At 54.5% G+C, this 15019-nt stretch overlaps 1 protein-coding gene across 2 annotated transcripts; it reads left to right on the forward strand.

The window, feature by feature from the left end:
* Positions 1-2537: 2537 nt before the first annotated feature.
* On the forward strand, positions 2538-13513 carry MYBPH (myosin binding protein H). 2 transcript variants are annotated; one of them, XM_061363136.1, is made up of 12 exons: positions 2539-2666; positions 2727-2949; positions 3186-3320; positions 4763-4930; positions 8287-8375; positions 9070-9265; positions 9918-10057; positions 10174-10333; positions 11136-11272; positions 11692-11878; positions 12791-12832; positions 13291-13513. In XM_061363136.1, exons 1-11 carry the CDS (start codon positions 2610-2612, stop codon positions 12799-12801), a joined length of 1503 nt encoding a protein of 500 aa, XP_061219120.1. In that variant the 5' UTR covers positions 2539-2609; the 3' UTR covers positions 12802-12832; positions 13291-13513. The 2 variants fall into 2 exon arrangements, with proteins under 2 accessions (XP_061219119.1, XP_061219120.1); XM_061363135.1 differs by having other exon boundaries at positions 2538-2949.
* Positions 13514-15019: the final 1506 nt, after the last annotated feature.

The raw sequence follows: 15019 nt of genomic DNA on the forward strand, positions 1-15019 counted from the left end.
ATGGCCATAGGGAGGTGTGGAGGGTTCCCGATCTCTTAGACTGGATGGCTTTGAATGGTTTAATTCTGAAGCCTTGTTTAGGGGATGGGCCTCATCTCTGGAAAACCCTAGGATCTGCCCCACTTGTTGGAGGCATCTTCTGCCTTCCCACATGGACACATCTGCTGTCATAAGGGGGGCTTTGCTGAGGTTTTCCCTCATCCCACCCGGCAGTTCTCTGGTGTTGTGATTTCCTATATGGCAACGCTGGATAAGTGGGTAGACCTGATCCTTTTGGGGTACAGCAGGTTTATCTCTTTGCAGTGGGGTCCTGTCAGTAAATCCAGCTGAAAGATGACCATGCTGCATCTTTGGGGGGGTCTTGAATAACAGTGGCATGAGGAGGACCTGATCCTTTAAGGAAGAAAAGATGCTGTTTTTCTTTAGACCTGTATGTTACCTGAGAGATAAACCAAGCAACTTTTCAATGCTGTAGTCACCTGGAATTGAGGATCACAACCGATTTATAAGAAGAACCAGCTTCTGTATAGAACTTTTCTCACTGGACCAAAATGAATATGCTGTATTTCAGCTAAATCCTGCAATCTTTGGAGTTTCAGGCAAAGCTGCATTGATATTATTCTCACCAACATTACAGTGTTGAACCCTCCCCGCTGCCTGCAGGAGCAGTGCTCTTTGCTTTCAGGCCAAGGTGGAGGAATCACACTGGCGAGCATCTGATTGTATTTCATCTCCCTCACCCCAAAGTGGGGACCGAGAACCCCACTCCCATCCCCGACAGTGCAATGACTCAGTTTCTCCCTCCCCATCGTGCATCCACAGATGAACCCATTGTGGTGGTAACGCAACCTTTGGCTCCTGAGTGTGTCCCTTCATGGAAACCCTTTGACTTTGGACTTGGGCAACCTGCCCCATGCCTTTGTCATCTCCAACAGGCTCCTAGTGTTTCCGTGCTCGAGTTTGCTCAACACCCGATGCTCTGGCTGGCAACGTGTGAATAAACGAGATGCCTCTATAGCACAGTAACGTGGCCCAGATAAGTGTGGATGATAAACCGTGTTGATTCACTTGCCCTTAACCTCTGAGTCATCTTGTGAGTCAACAGAGGAAACAGCACCTAAACATCACCCAGCAGGTTGGAAAACTCAAATTCTGTTCAAATCTAGAACTTTGAGCAAAAGAATTACATTGGGGTTCTTTTCCTTCGACGTTTCAACCCCACACTCCCAAATGTAAATCAGAGAGAGGTCTGAGTGTTCATTTTCCTATGGTCTGGAGTTCAGGTGTTGATCTGTGTGTATTTGTTTCTAAGAGCTCTTTAAATTACTTTTTTTCCATCCATAATCAAAAGAAACCTGCTTTTTGGCGAAGTGTATTTGGTTGGAGCAGGCATTCTGATGGCCTTTGGGAAAGACACGTGGGAAACTGATGAGCACAGTCGATGGCTGTGGGAGCCTGGGGATGGCCTCCTGTGAGCTGAATGGAAAAAGACATTAAGACGTGGGCCGTGTGGATGCTGAGAGGTCAAGGAGGTGCCAAGATCATCCAAGATGGGATGGTTGGAGCTTATCCAACCGTTCTCTTTGGTGCCAGAGGCACCAGGGAGCCGAAGGCAGCTGGATGGGGACAGATGGATGGTGTCCCCAGCCCTCCATCACTGTGCTGGGGAGCAGGGCTGGCTTCTCTGTGCCAGAAAGTGTTCTGATTCATGACTGGAACTTTGACCCCTCCAAGCTGTTGCTGTACAGCCAGTACCCATCTGTGACCAGCAAAATCGGACAGAGCCCCATGTCAGCATCTCCTCCTTCAGGGAGCTTATCTCTCAGGCATCCCTAAGGCATTTTGGGGAAGGAGGAGCCGTTATTAGTCATGTTCCTGCTTACCAGTGGAAGTAATCGAGGAACATCTGGGTTACTGCATAGTTTTGGAGGCAACATACCCTCCCTGAGACACTGATACCATCTCTCTGTGTCCTGGCTTCATCCTGCTGCCAAATGCTGTATCCAAAACACCCAGGGGAGGAAAACTGTGGGGGTCAATGCAGGATTAACAGGGAGGATTGGGGTGAAGGGAAGGCAAGTGGGGTGCAGGGTCAATGGGGCAGCTGGGGGAGGACTAAGGGGGACAATAGGGAGGTGGGAAGCCCTTAGCTAGAGAGGTGTTGGTGCTTGGGGACAGGAGCCATGTCCCTAGAGAAAGGTGACCTGGCTCTGTCCAGTCCCGTGCGAGCCCAGGGGGGGTTGGGAATGGCAGGAGGGGGGCAGGACCATGTGCTGCAGCCCCATAGGAGGGGTGCTGCTGAATGTGCAGGTCCCGGGTGGCTATTCCTGGCGTCCCCGCCTGCGCAGGCAGATTGGTTTGCAGGGAGGTGACAAGTGCCAGCCAAAGCCTATAAAAATCCCCCAGTTCTGGCTCAGTGACCTGGTTCCCCCCACTCCCAGCACAGCCGTCCCGGAGCAGAGAGCCTCATTCCACAGCAGAGACCCCAGCTTCAGTGCCGAGATCCCACATCTGGAAGAGAGACTTGGTCTGGACCCCAAAAGGGAGCGGAGATCCCGGAGCAGAGACCCCCCAAACGTCCCCTTCTCCAGCCCCCAGGCTTTGCAGTGATGACCGGGAAAACTGCACCTCGAGCCACGAAGCCGGCTCCGAAGAAGGACACAGCCCCAGCCCCAAAGCAAGAACCAGCCCCAAAGCAAGAACCAGCCCCAGCCCCAAAGGAAGAACCAGCCCCAAAGGAAGAACCAGCCCCAGCCCCAAAGGAAGAACCAGCCCCAGCCTCTGAAGACCCCTCAGCCCCTGAGCATCCCCCTGCCACGGAGCACCCCGCAGCCCCTGCCGATGAACCTGCTCCTGTCCCTACAGCAGAAGCAGCTCCAGCCCCTGAAGAAGGCTCCCCAAGTGCTGCAGCTGAACCCCAAGCCCCTGAACCTGAGAAATCAAAGGGAGGTGAGGATGGGACCGGGCACTGGAGCTGGAAGGGGAGGAACACAGGGTTTGGAGGGGATGTGTGGGGCTGATGGAGGGAAGGGATGGAAGGGTGAAGTCATCAAGGCTGTGTCTGCAGTGGGATAGGGCTGGGGGTTATGAAGATGGGGGCTGGCAACCAACATGGACTTGGGTGGTTGCCCTCCACCAGCAGTGGTACTTGTGATCCTGTTCTCACCACTGTGGGTTTATTCCAGCGCCCCCCAGCTCCCCCTTGGCCTTGGCTGTGGAAGAAGTGAGTGAAAACTCCATAACGCTGACCTGGAAGGCCCCGGAGCAGACGGGCCGGTCACACCTGGATGGATACGTGGTGGAGATCTGCAAAGATGGAAGTAGGCTTGGGTTTTCCTGCTGTGTTATTGCAGAGGCACGGGATGGAGCTGGGCAGCACCCAGCAGCATCTCCCTGCGCACCGGTTCCCTTTCTTTGCCCAAATGGGTTCATTTTAAATGGTCTTTTGGTTTTCTTCCCCATGGAGGGGATGGGATTCCCACTGGTGTTGGTGTCTTTAGCAGGGGGCTGGACTGGGTTTAATGTCACTGCTATCCCCACCTAGAGGGTGGAGGAGAGACCAGCGCACCCACTGAGAATGCTCTCTGATAACTTCAGCTCTGCAGGGACCTGGGGTTGGGATGGTTTCTCCCATGTTTACCCAAAAGGAAGTGCAAAAAGAATGGGAATGAGGTGGGAGGATGAGGGACAAAAGGATCCTTGGGAAGGAAGCAAGCAAGCCCTGCCCCAGTGGGCTGGTGCTGGAGATGCCTGGAAGGAGGATGGAGGTGGGCTGGTGGGTGGCAGCAGTTATCTGTGGTTCTCTGCTTGCATTGCTCATTTGTGGAACAGGGGAAGTGGATTCAACTGGAGGTTTGGGCACCCTCTTGAAGCCCTGCCTGGCTTTGGGGTGAGAGGGAACGACCTGTGTGGCTGGGGAGGGGTCTGCAAGGGGAGGCTGTGGGTGGTGGGCTGGATGCTGCATGAGGATGGAGTGGTCTGGGAGACCAAAGTGGTCCATGAGCCTTGGGGAACTCGATGTGTGCCCCTTGGTGTTTAGCTTGTGGCAGGCACGATCCATACTTGCTTTGCTATGGGAGGCCTTCACCACTGGGCTGGGGACTGGGGAGGTAACCATGGCTGGATGGGATGCGCCAGGAGGCCCATGTGTGGGACAAGGAGAGATGCAGCCACTCCTGGAGGATGCTGGCTGACGGCCACCCAAAAGTCACGGTTTTGGATGCTCTCCTCGCTTGCATTGGGCTTGGCTGGTGACAGGAGAGCTCTGGTTGTTCAGTGATAACCACATGGGCTCCAGGAATGCTGGTACAGTGCCCTGGTTGGCTAAAACATGGTGAGATTTGAGTGAGGGCTGGTTTTGGTAAAGGGAAAGAGGAGCTGGTGGGATTTGGCTGGTCTGATGGCACTGACAGGAAACCCTCTTGGTTTGACAGTGCCCATGATGGCTTAGCACAGCCTGGCACACTGGGTTGCTTCAGTTGCCTGCCTGGGACACCCGGTCCTTTGGTGCCTGGGGCAGTCTGTTTTCTACCTGAGAAGCCTCCTAAGAGGTTTGGTGCGTTGGAAGGACGAGCTTCTGCCAGCATTTCCTACCCTGTGCTCCTCGGCATGGTGGGATGGCCAAATCCCCCCCTAAGATAAACCCTTCACCCTTACGGAGTGGGTTCTTCTCCTCTGGGGTTCACCCCTGTGGCTCAATCCTGCTCTCCATGGTGTCTGTCTGTCATTGCACGCCTGAAGTGCTCTGCTGCCTTCATCCTAGGTACGGACTGGACAGCTGTGAACCAGGAGCCTTTCCTTTCCACCCGGTACACGGTCCAGGACCTCGGCTCCGGTGACAAGATCCATGTACGGGTGAAGGCTGTCAGCGCCTGCGGTGCCAGTGTCCCAGCTACTCTGGAGCAGCCAGTCCTCATCAGAGAGATCCTCCGTGAGTACTGCTCCCGTCGTGTGTAATTCCAGTGGGCTTTGTCAGCACTACAGAAAGGGACCTTAGAGCTCCTCCAGCTCCAACCCCTGCCACAGGCAGGGACCCCTTCCACTGGAGCAGCTTGCTCCAAGCCCCTGTGTCCAACCTGGCCTTGAGCACTGCCAGGGATGGGGCAGCCACAGCTTCTCTGGGCACCCTGTGCCAGCGCCTCAGCACCCTCACAGGGAAGAGCTTCTGCCTAAGAGCTCAGCTCAGTCTCCCCTCGGGCAGGTTCAAGCCATTCCCCTTGGCCTGTCCCTACAGGCCCTTGTCCCAAGCCCCTCTCCAGGTTTCCTGCAGCCCCTTTAGGCACTGGAGCTGCTCTAAGGTCTCCCCTTCAGGATCCTTCTCTTCTCCAGGCTGCCCCAGCCCAGCTCTCTCAGCCTGGCTCCAGAGCAGAGCAGCTCCAGCCCTTGCAGCATCTCCATAGCCTCCTCTTCACATCCTCTTGTATTGGGGGCCACAGAGATGAACCCATTACTTGGTCCATCCCTGCAGCCTGAGCAGCCTCTGCCCTCTCACAGGTTGCAACCCAACCTTTGACCAAGGTGCTCTTCTCAATAGCCATGTCCAGTTCCCTTGGTGTGGGATGGAGAAGCTTCCTGCCCTTGAGACATCGATCACGCAGGTGGCAAAAGCTTTAGGGATGAAGGGCTCAAAAAGCAGAACCACATCTTCCAATGGGAAGCACATCTCTCCTTGGCTGTGTTTACATCTCCAATGTGCCATCATGCACATGTTGGGCAGCTTTGTTTAGCGAAGGAATGTCAGGAGCTGGTAGTCTGGAGCATGGGAACTTGAATCATGCTGAACTCGCTAATGACTTGCTCCCATGCTCTGCAAGACTCGCATTCCTCCTGGGGTGCTTCCGATGTGCTGAGCCATGATTTCAAGGCTGGGTTTCACTTCTCAAACAGGAAATGCATGCTTATTTTCCCCTTACAAGGAGTTATTAATGCACAAGTTTTCCTATCAGTCAAAGAGCTTTCAGCTCTTCAAAATGGGGATAACAATAACAAATGTTATTCCAGGAACATCAGCTTTTCCTAGGAAAAGGCTTGGAGATGATTATCAACATCTGGAAAGGGTTCTGCAGGGTCCGTCCTCTCCGCCTGCAGGAGGAGGTGAACACGGGTTAGTGGTTGGTATCTGCTGCTGTGTTCACCTCCAGATCCCACAGGCATCTCACCATACCTTGAAACTTGGGGAAACTGAGGCATGGGGGACTGTCATGAGATGCCAGATACACAGCTCATGTTCCCACTTCCAGTCCTGGGCTGCACCCATCAGTTCTTGCTGCCTGAGCTTTGTCCTAGCCACATGCACCAGCTGAGAGGTGTAAAACCCAAAGGACCCCCCCCAACTTGCTCTTGCTCCATGCTAGTGGGGTCTTTTCTTCTCTCTTTGCTTTTTGCCTGCTCATACTCCTCATCAGCAAGCAGCATGCTCTACTCTTTCATTTCACTTGCAATGCAGGCCTGTGCTCACCACCTGGCTTTGCTGAGGAACAAAATAGCCCTCAATGTCCCTCTGCATCCCTGTGTCCCCCCTGGTGTATTGAGTGCATGAATCTTCTCCTCTGTGTCCCATCCGTTCCCTTTTGGTCTTCACATTGCACCTCTCCATGGTTCATTCATAGCATCATGAGGGATTTTAAACAGCAGTGCTTCCAGACAGCAGTGTTTCATACCAGGTGGGATGAGTGGGTTTGGGAAGTGGAGTGAGACACACAAAGGTTCATTGTGGGAGTCGTGTTCTTCAGGTTGCTGGGGCAGGAACGGTGCCTTCCCATCACCTCGGGCAGCCCTCTCCAGCCAAGCCAGCAGGAGCAAACACCCATCAATTGACATTCCTCCTCTCGAGGTTGGGTTTCTTGGCCCCGCTGAGATGGATGAGCCCAAGTGGCAGCATCCGTGCATGCATCCCTGCAGTGAATAGCAGCACGAGCAGAGGAGGGACCGTCTCAGCTGTCGGCGGGGCCATCTGGGACCGCTGGGCATCTCCCCAGCCCACCACCGCCGCTCCACAGCTGTTGAGCCATTGCTCAGCCCTGGTTTAATTCTGGCCGTGCCCCCTCCCCAGAGCTGAGCTCCAGCACGTTTAATCCAGGCACAGACACACAGCTCTTTTATGAGGGGCTCACGTAAAGCCAATGCCTCTCCGTTGGATCACCCGGTGGCGCTGAGCCGGTAGGGTTACACGGCTGCTATTTTCACCCCGGGAAGGAGACACACGCTCCATCAGCATTCTCCAGTGGGTTTTTTGCTTGTCTTTGTTATGTTCCCTTGGGGACGTTAGCTGTGCTTTAAGCTTAGGGCTTTCACAGCTTAACTGTGGATAACCACGCACCACCTTGGTCTCTCCATGGCCTTGAGTGAAGGTGGAGGCTTGGAAAGCTGTGTCCTTGCTGGAAGCTGGGTTCTCAGCCTCTGAAAAGTGTTTTCTGAGCTGGGGGAGAAATAGTTCCTAGCTGGGAGATGCTGTCCTCTGCCTTGCTGCCTGTAGGCTCTGCTGGGGCTCTTCTGGTGAAGCCCATGTTTGGCTTGGTGTCCTGGGTTTAGCAATAGCAGTCATTTTTCTCCTTCTTGGTAGCTGGTGCAGTGCTGTCGAGATCAAACTCAAAGCATTATAGAACCATAGAATAGTTAGGGTTGGAAAGGACCTTAAGATCATCCAGTTCCAACCTCCCTGCCATGGGCAGGGACACCTCGCTCTAAACCATATTACCCAAAGCTCTGTCCAACCTGGCCTTGAACACTGCCAGGGATGGAGCATTCACAACCTCCCTGGGCAACCCATTCCAGTGCCTCAGCACCCTCACAGGAAAGAATTTCCTCCTTAGATCCAATCTAAACTTCCCCTGTTTCAGTTTTAACCCATTCCCCCTTGTCCTGTCACTACAGTCCCTAATGAAGAGTCCATTCCCAGCATCCCTATAGGCCCCCTTCACACACTGGAAGCTGCTCTGAGGTCTCCACGCAGCTTCTCTTCTCCAGGCTGAACAGCCCCAGCTTTCAGCCTGGAGAAGAGAAGGCTGCGTGGAGACCTCATAGCAGCCTTCCAGTATCATTCACCCATAAAACCTTGAAGGAGGTGAATGGTCCATTGGGTTGGTGGTCTGGTATCTCAGGGATGGTTGTCATTCTGAGGTGCAGGCTGGCAGGGAAGGGGGCACTTGTCCAGGAGAAGAGAAGGAAGAGGGGTCTGTGTTTCTGGATGGGATTTCTTGATGGCCAAGCAGGGGGACGTGTGGGGTGGGTCAGGCAGTTGGAGGCTGTGATTTCCTTGGTTCCACAACATGACTTTGATGTCCCCAGAGCTCCCGAAGATCCGCATGCCCCGTCACCTGCGGGAGACCTACGTCAGGCATGTTGGGGATGCTGTGAACATGATGATCCCTTTCCAGGTAGGTGGACAGTTTGGGATGTAACCCCCCAGGCTTTTTCACTGCAGGGTAGCTTCTGCAGTGACTTTGATAGACGCTATTGACATGCCTGGGGCTGACTGTGGGCTGGCTTGTCCTGGTGCCCATGTCTTATTGACCAAGAATAGGAGATGGGATGGGAATTTCTGTCCCGTTCCTGCCTGGCCCCTGTTTTTCTCCTGCTGAAACATGCTGGCCAAGCAGGGGGAACTGAGGCAGAAAGCTGCCCCTGACATGAGGGCTATGTCCATGCCACCTGGGGAGCCTGCACTGGCCGTGCTCCAGGCATAAATTGTCCCTGGCTGCTGGATTCAAGCCCCTCCTGCTAGGCTTGAATATGCCTGGGGTAGAATTGAGTTGAACTTGGACTTAGTGCCTGAGAAACAGGAGCACAGCTCTGCCTGCCGTGCCCTGGGCAAGTAAAGCTGGACTTGCTCGGTGAGGACTTTTGGAGACCAGCACGTTCCAAGCATCATCTGTGGAGCCTTTGATGGATTCCATCAGTGGGTCCGGCAGGGCTTGGCTGTGATTTCTTCCCTGGGGACTGCTGGTTGGGAGAGGCCAAACCCAGGCCACTGCTGCCTGGACAAAGCGGGGTGGCTCTGCCCACCCATCCTTCCTAGCAGGACCCGCTGTGCTCGAGTGGCTCCTAACCAGCCCGTGTGGGTTGCTCCAGGGAAAACCACAGCCTGAGGTGATCTGGACCAAGGGCGGGCAGCCCCTGGACACCAGCCGCATCGCCATACGCAACACAGAGAAGGACACCATCTTCTACATCCGCGAGGCGCAGCGTGGGGATTCGGGCAAGTACGAGCTCACCGTGCGGATAAACGGAGCGGAGGACAAGGCCATCCTGGACATCCGAGTGATCGGTGAGGCTGGGGAGGGGACCATGCCGGGGGTTGTTTTTGCCCCTTGGTTAGGGGATAGTTGTTGTTTTGGGAGGGATAGGACAAGGCCAACAACAAGGGAAGGGATTCTGAGGTCCTTCTTCCAGTGGGATCTCCTCCAGGATCACAGAATGGTTTGTGTTGGAAAGGACCCTAAGATCATTCAGTTCCAACCCCACTGCCATGGGCAGGGACCCCTTCCACTGGAGCAGCTTGCTCCAAGCCCCTGTGTCCAACCTGGCCTTGAGCACTGCCAGGGATGGGGCAGCCACAGCTTCTCTGGGCACCCTGTGCCAGCACCTCAGCACCCTCACAGGGAAGAGCTTCTGCCTTAGATCCAAGCTGAACTTGCCCTGTTTCAGTTTGAACCCATCACCCTTGTCCTATTGCTACAATCCCTGATGAAGAGTCCCTCTCTAGTATCCTTGTAGCCCCCATTGAGATACTGGAAGGTAGTCATGGAGGTGAACTCCTCTGGTTGGGGATGGAGGATCTCTGCCAGCTCACGTCCATTGCAGCTTCTCATTCCTCATTTGGCTGCAGCTGGGTGAGAAGAGATTAAAAAGTGATGTGCAAGGGATGGTCAAGGGGCGTGCAAATTGGGATGCCACTCTATGACGGTTTGTGCTTGCAGAGCTGCCGGGCCCCCCCCAGAACCTCAAGCTGGTGGATGTGTGGGGCTTTAACGTGGCCCTGGAGTGGGCCCCCCCAGCGGACAACGGCAACTCGGAGATCAAGGGCTACATAGTGCAGAAATCAGACAAGAAGAGCGGGGTGAGTCCGTGCACTGGGGATGCTCTGATGGCTGCGCACCCCTGCCTCCCTCCCTGTGCCTTCTCCATCCCTTGGCCAGCCTGCCTTTCCTCACCGCTCTTCTTTCACCCTCCCAGAAGTGGTTCACGGCGCTGGAGCGCTGCACCCGCACGAGCTGCACCATCTCCGACCTCATCATCGGCAACACCTACAGCTTCCGCGTGTTCGCCGAGAACGCCTGCGGGCTGAGCGAGAAGGCGGCCGTCACCACCGCCGTGGCCGACATCAAGAAGACAAGTAGGGGCAGTGCTCTGCCTAAGGGCTTGGAGGTGGTGGTGGTGGGCAAGAAGGGTCCTGTCCATGCCTGCGGCTGGTGGGGCTTCCTGGGGTTGTGGGGATGCTGTTGGGTTGGGCCTCAGGATGAGTGTGGAAGGGGTGAGTCTGGGCATCCCCTGCCCTTGTTCTATACCTCCTTTCTGCTCTGGAGAAGGCTTGTGCCATGGTTGGTTTGTAGGAGGGATCAAGGACATCCCTAGGGTGAGATTGAAGCAGGAGGGGTGAAGAACGACCCTGGCTTTGGCCCCGTAGCTCAAGACCAGCAGTGGTCCAGCTGAGGGGTCCAAACCAGCATCCCTAAGCCCTGCCCTCCCTCCATCCGTTTCCATCCTGCTCCCTGGTAGAGCACACAGTGAGGTCTGGTCTCTATCACTCTATCTCCTATGCACTGAATTCTGGGGATGGAGTGGGAGATGCAGAGCGGTGCCTGGCCTGGATCTGACACCCTGCACACAGCATGCATCATGGTGTTGGTTTGCAGACTGATATCTCCCCTGGCCCATGCAGGGACTGGTCACTAGCATGGCATGGTTGAATGAGGAGGAGATTATAGACAGGATTGGTCTGAATTGAAGGCTGCGTCCCTGGGTCAGGCTAGATGCTGTCTGGTTTGGGTTGGAAGGAACCTTAAAGATCACCCAGTTCCAACCCTTACTTGAGGGAGCAGAAGTATTTTGGTGTACCTTGGACTGAATCCTTGTGGCCATGCCCCATGTGGTCAGCCCAGGAGCTCTGCTCAACCTAGGATTAATTACTTCCTTAGAAACTGCTTACCAGTCAGAGAAGATCCCCCAACGGGACATGATGGAGCCTCCAAAGTTCACCCAGCCCCTGACAGACCGAACCACGACCCGGGGCTACAACACACATCTCATCTGCTGTGTCCGGGGCTTCCCCCAGGTCAGTGGTTCCAACATGGGCAGCATCATCTCTGCAGGTGAACAGCCACCAATGGGGGTGTTGAAGGGTGGATGGAGGTGTTGGGAGACAGTTGGCCATGTTGGGTTTGGATGAAGTTGGGGGGCTGCAGCTGCCCTCTAAGTCAAAATAAGGCGAATGTGGGATGTTTCTGCGTAGAAATAAGAGACTGATCTTGATTCAAGCCATGTCCTGTTTCCTTCTGCACTGGGGGAAGAAATGTGGGGCAATTTTTAGGGCTCAAGAACGGGATATTTAGCTCTTCAAGCTACTTCTGACAATGAATCCCACCATGGCCACCAGCTTCAGGCAGGGCTGAGGCAAAGGGAGGTGGCTGCATTTTGGGGCCAGATTTCTCTTTTCTCTCCCTGCTTTAAAGAAACAAATTCTGCTGCTTTCAGCCCAAAATCATCTGGATGAAAAATCAGATGGAGATACGGGAAGACCCCAAATACATAGCGATGATTGAGCAGGGCGTCTGCTCCCTGGAGATCCGCAAGCCCAGCCCCTTCGATGGGGGCATCTACACCTGCAAAGCTGTAAACGCCCTGGGGGAAGCCTCAGTAGACTGCAAACTGGATGTGAAAAGTAAGATTGGCTGAGGCGATGGAGGAGCTGTTCTTCTTGCCTGCCTTTTCCTCTTCTGGCTTTCGCATTGCTGTGGTTTGTCCCTGTTTTGTGTTGATCCTGGTGATGGAGGAGCCTAAGAGCACTGGGAAGCCCTGTAGAGGTGGAGTTTTGGGCTTCTTGGGTTTATGGGCTTGAAGCATCTTGAAATCACCTTCCCTCATACATGGCCAAAAGTTGGGGAAGAAACCAGAAACTGCAGAGCCAAAGGACCTGAGGTGCTGGTGGAGGCTGGGGCAGTCGCGTGCTCCTCACTGTGCCCATCAGCACTTGTGTCCCAAGCCATGCATATGGGGACTGTGCTGAACCCCTTGCACTTGGCACCTGGGTTGTTCTGATTTATGCCTCAGGATCCTGCCCAGACTTTCCAGCTCACATTTCCCTGCCTCAGCAGAGTTCCCAGCACAGCCTTGCATGGAGGTGCCCTGCTTTGCTCCCCGCAGATGCCTTCTCTTGTGTGCTCACCATGCAGGAGGATGCATGCCCTCCACTCTACACGTGCTCTTGACGTGGTGGTGTGTCCTTAAACACACATCATTGTCATTATCTCTCCTCCTGTGGCTTGCCCCAAGACACACTCTGCCCTACTTCCCAGGCAGGAAGGGCTCCAGTCTGTCAGTGCAGCCATGCAGGCAGCAGGGTGAGGTTGGCCAGGAGGATGTGCTGGGGACACCCCAGTTGGGATCCTGGGGGCAAACTGTCCAGGAGCAGGCAATGACAGTGGTGTTTGTGATTGCTCGGAGCATGCGTGCACAAGTGCATGTTGGTGTGCACACAAGTAGGTTGATAATGCCCTGGCTCGCTTTTGGATGTCAAAAGGGGAGTGAAATGAAGGGAATTCAGAGGGTTTATATCTCCTGTGCTCTCCTACAGTGCCCCAGTGAGGACAGATAGGAGGGCAAGATGAAGAGCAAGGTAGGTCTGGGTTGGGGCTATGGGATGGAGGGAGGGTGAATCACTTCAGTAGGGATGTAGAGGGGTCGAGTGTCCTGGATTAGCCCTTGTCACCAGTTAATGGAGCCTCCAGCTCCATCCCATTGCTGGAGATGCACTGGTGGGGTGGGATGCACAGAGCCTGGGTGAAACTTGCTCCGTTGAAAGGTGGGCTGTAAATGTGGCCATGAGGATGAAGATGCATATAGAGACTGGTGTGCATGGGAGATGCATGGGCAGCAGGGCAGGCAGGGCTCAGAGAGCTGGGGCACCAAGGGGTGGATTCACATGAGGACAGGTACAGGGGCTGGGGGCAGCTATGTAGTGGGGCTGCAGGGTGGAAAAGCAGAGTTAAAGGGAAGAGCTGGGCTGGGCTTGTCTTAGAGCCATGACTGGGACGTGGTTTCCCATCTCACCCTTGACCACTGGTCTCTTGGCAGCGGTGCCTTCACAGGACTCGGATCTTGTTCCTTTACCCCAGGTGGATGCTGGAGCTGCTCTGCGGTAGCGTGGTGCATGGTGATGCTCCTCTGCTGGCCTGCCCCATCCCTGGCTGTGCTCTGGGGGATCCTGCACTGGCATGGTCCTCTCTCAATGTGTCCTTAGCTGTGACAATAAAACAAGCCCATCTGAGGGACTTGGGTCCTAATAAGGAAACCCAGATGGCTCTGCCCTGCTTGTTGTGGGGTTGGCTTGGATGGGGGAGGCAGAGGGAAAAATGCTGCTAGGGATGCTATGGGCTCATATAGCATCCCTCTGAACCGCGGGTGGAGGAGATGGGTTTTGAGCTTGGAAAGAAAGGACCAGCTTTATAAAACACATATGAATCACAGAATGGTTAGAAGATCATCTAATTCTAAACCAGAAGCAACCCAACAAGGAGGAGGGGCTGTGATGGGGAAAAGTTTCCTTCTGGAGCTGGGGAATGATTCTGGCTGGACGGGGAAAAAATAGGAACATCAAAACTGTGTCATGATGATGCCTCTTCATCAAGCACAATTTCTTTACCCACACCAGCGATGCAATGGTGCAGCCATGTGCTGCCACCAGCATCCCATCCCTATGGTGTGAGACGGTGGGAGCAGGACACAGTGATGTGTTATTCGGAGGAGGAAGAGGAGGAGGAATGGACGTGTTTAGCTGCTGCTCGCTTGTGTGCAGAAGGATGAGCTGTTACTTACAGCTTGGAGACAGCTCGGGTCAGACACTGTTTGTTCACAGAGAGCCCAGACAGAGCCATCAACTTGATGGAGCACATCATTATAGAGGGGTCAGTGCGGGGTCCACCTCCTGCTCCAGCACCACCTCCCTCGAGGGGTGACAGAGGAGCTCTCCCAGGTCCATGACCAGCTTGGTCATGGAGCCAGACATGGATCCTGCCCTCAGCACATCCCAGCAAGCTCTGGTGCCGCAAATGTGGGTGCAAATCCAGCCCAAGCATCCTCAGACCTGAGCTCAGTCCCCGCCTTGGTGTCACTGGTGAGCAGAGACAGGCAGTGCCTATGGCTAAAATAGAGGGTTCCTCCTACAGCCCCTCTGCTTTGGCCCCACCTTTGTGGTCTCCGTGCCCAAGCTGAAGTCCAAGAGGGTACTGCTGTTCCCAGGGGCTCAGCACTGTGTGCACCAGACATGGTTTCCACCATCAGAGGGCATTGTTGGATTAATTTTCCCCCTGTAAGGGGTCAAGGGGAAAGTTGGATGCTCGCTTATGGAGGTGGTTGGGGTTAGCGACGATGCCATCAGAGGGGATGGAGGTTGTGGTCCCACCAACAGGACGAGAGCATGCTAACACCCGGCCATGGACACTGATGAGGATGTCCTTGTCCCCTCGATATCCCTGGCATCTTGGCACATAGGAGCCTGGGAGAACAGGGGCTGGGAACAGGCTGTGTTAGATGTGGGTTTGCAAACACAGGGGAGAAGCAGCATCTCCAAGCCTGTCTCATGCTGCACACTCTGTCCTTTCTAGATTCTTAATATAGTTCTATGAGGCAAAGACTTGCATTTGTAACCCCAAAGGGGACCAGGGTGGGTAACAGCATCCACTTTTAGTGAGCCCTCCCTGGGTAAGGTCTAGAGAGCACAGAGTGGAAAAAACCACTGGATGTTTATTCCTGAAAGCAATCATTCACTTGCCTTTTAATTTATGAGCATCCCAGTTGTCAGCTT

This window comes from Neopsephotus bourkii, unplaced genomic scaffold (assembly GCF_033783945.1).
Source record: "Neopsephotus bourkii isolate Nb327-2 ecotype Australia unplaced genomic scaffold, CSIRO-AGI_Nbou_v1 NB_1139, whole genome shotgun sequence".
Lineage (NCBI taxonomy): Eukaryota > Metazoa > Chordata > Aves > Psittaciformes > Psittacidae > Neopsephotus > Neopsephotus bourkii.

Excerpts from the sequence above, each read along its gene's own strand:
- MYBPH (XM_061363135.1), top strand. The coding sequence starts at position 2,610 with ATGACCGGGAAAACTGCACCTCGAGCCACGAAGCCGGCTCCGAAGAAG. Across the intron at positions 4,931-8,286 it reads CCTCATCAGAGAGATCCTCC|AGCTCCCGAAGATCCGCATG; the intron begins GTGAGTACTGCT and ends TGATGTCCCCAG. Across the intron at positions 8,376-9,069 it reads ACATGATGATCCCTTTCCAG|GGAAAACCACAGCCTGAGGT; the intron begins GTAGGTGGACAG and ends GGGTTGCTCCAG.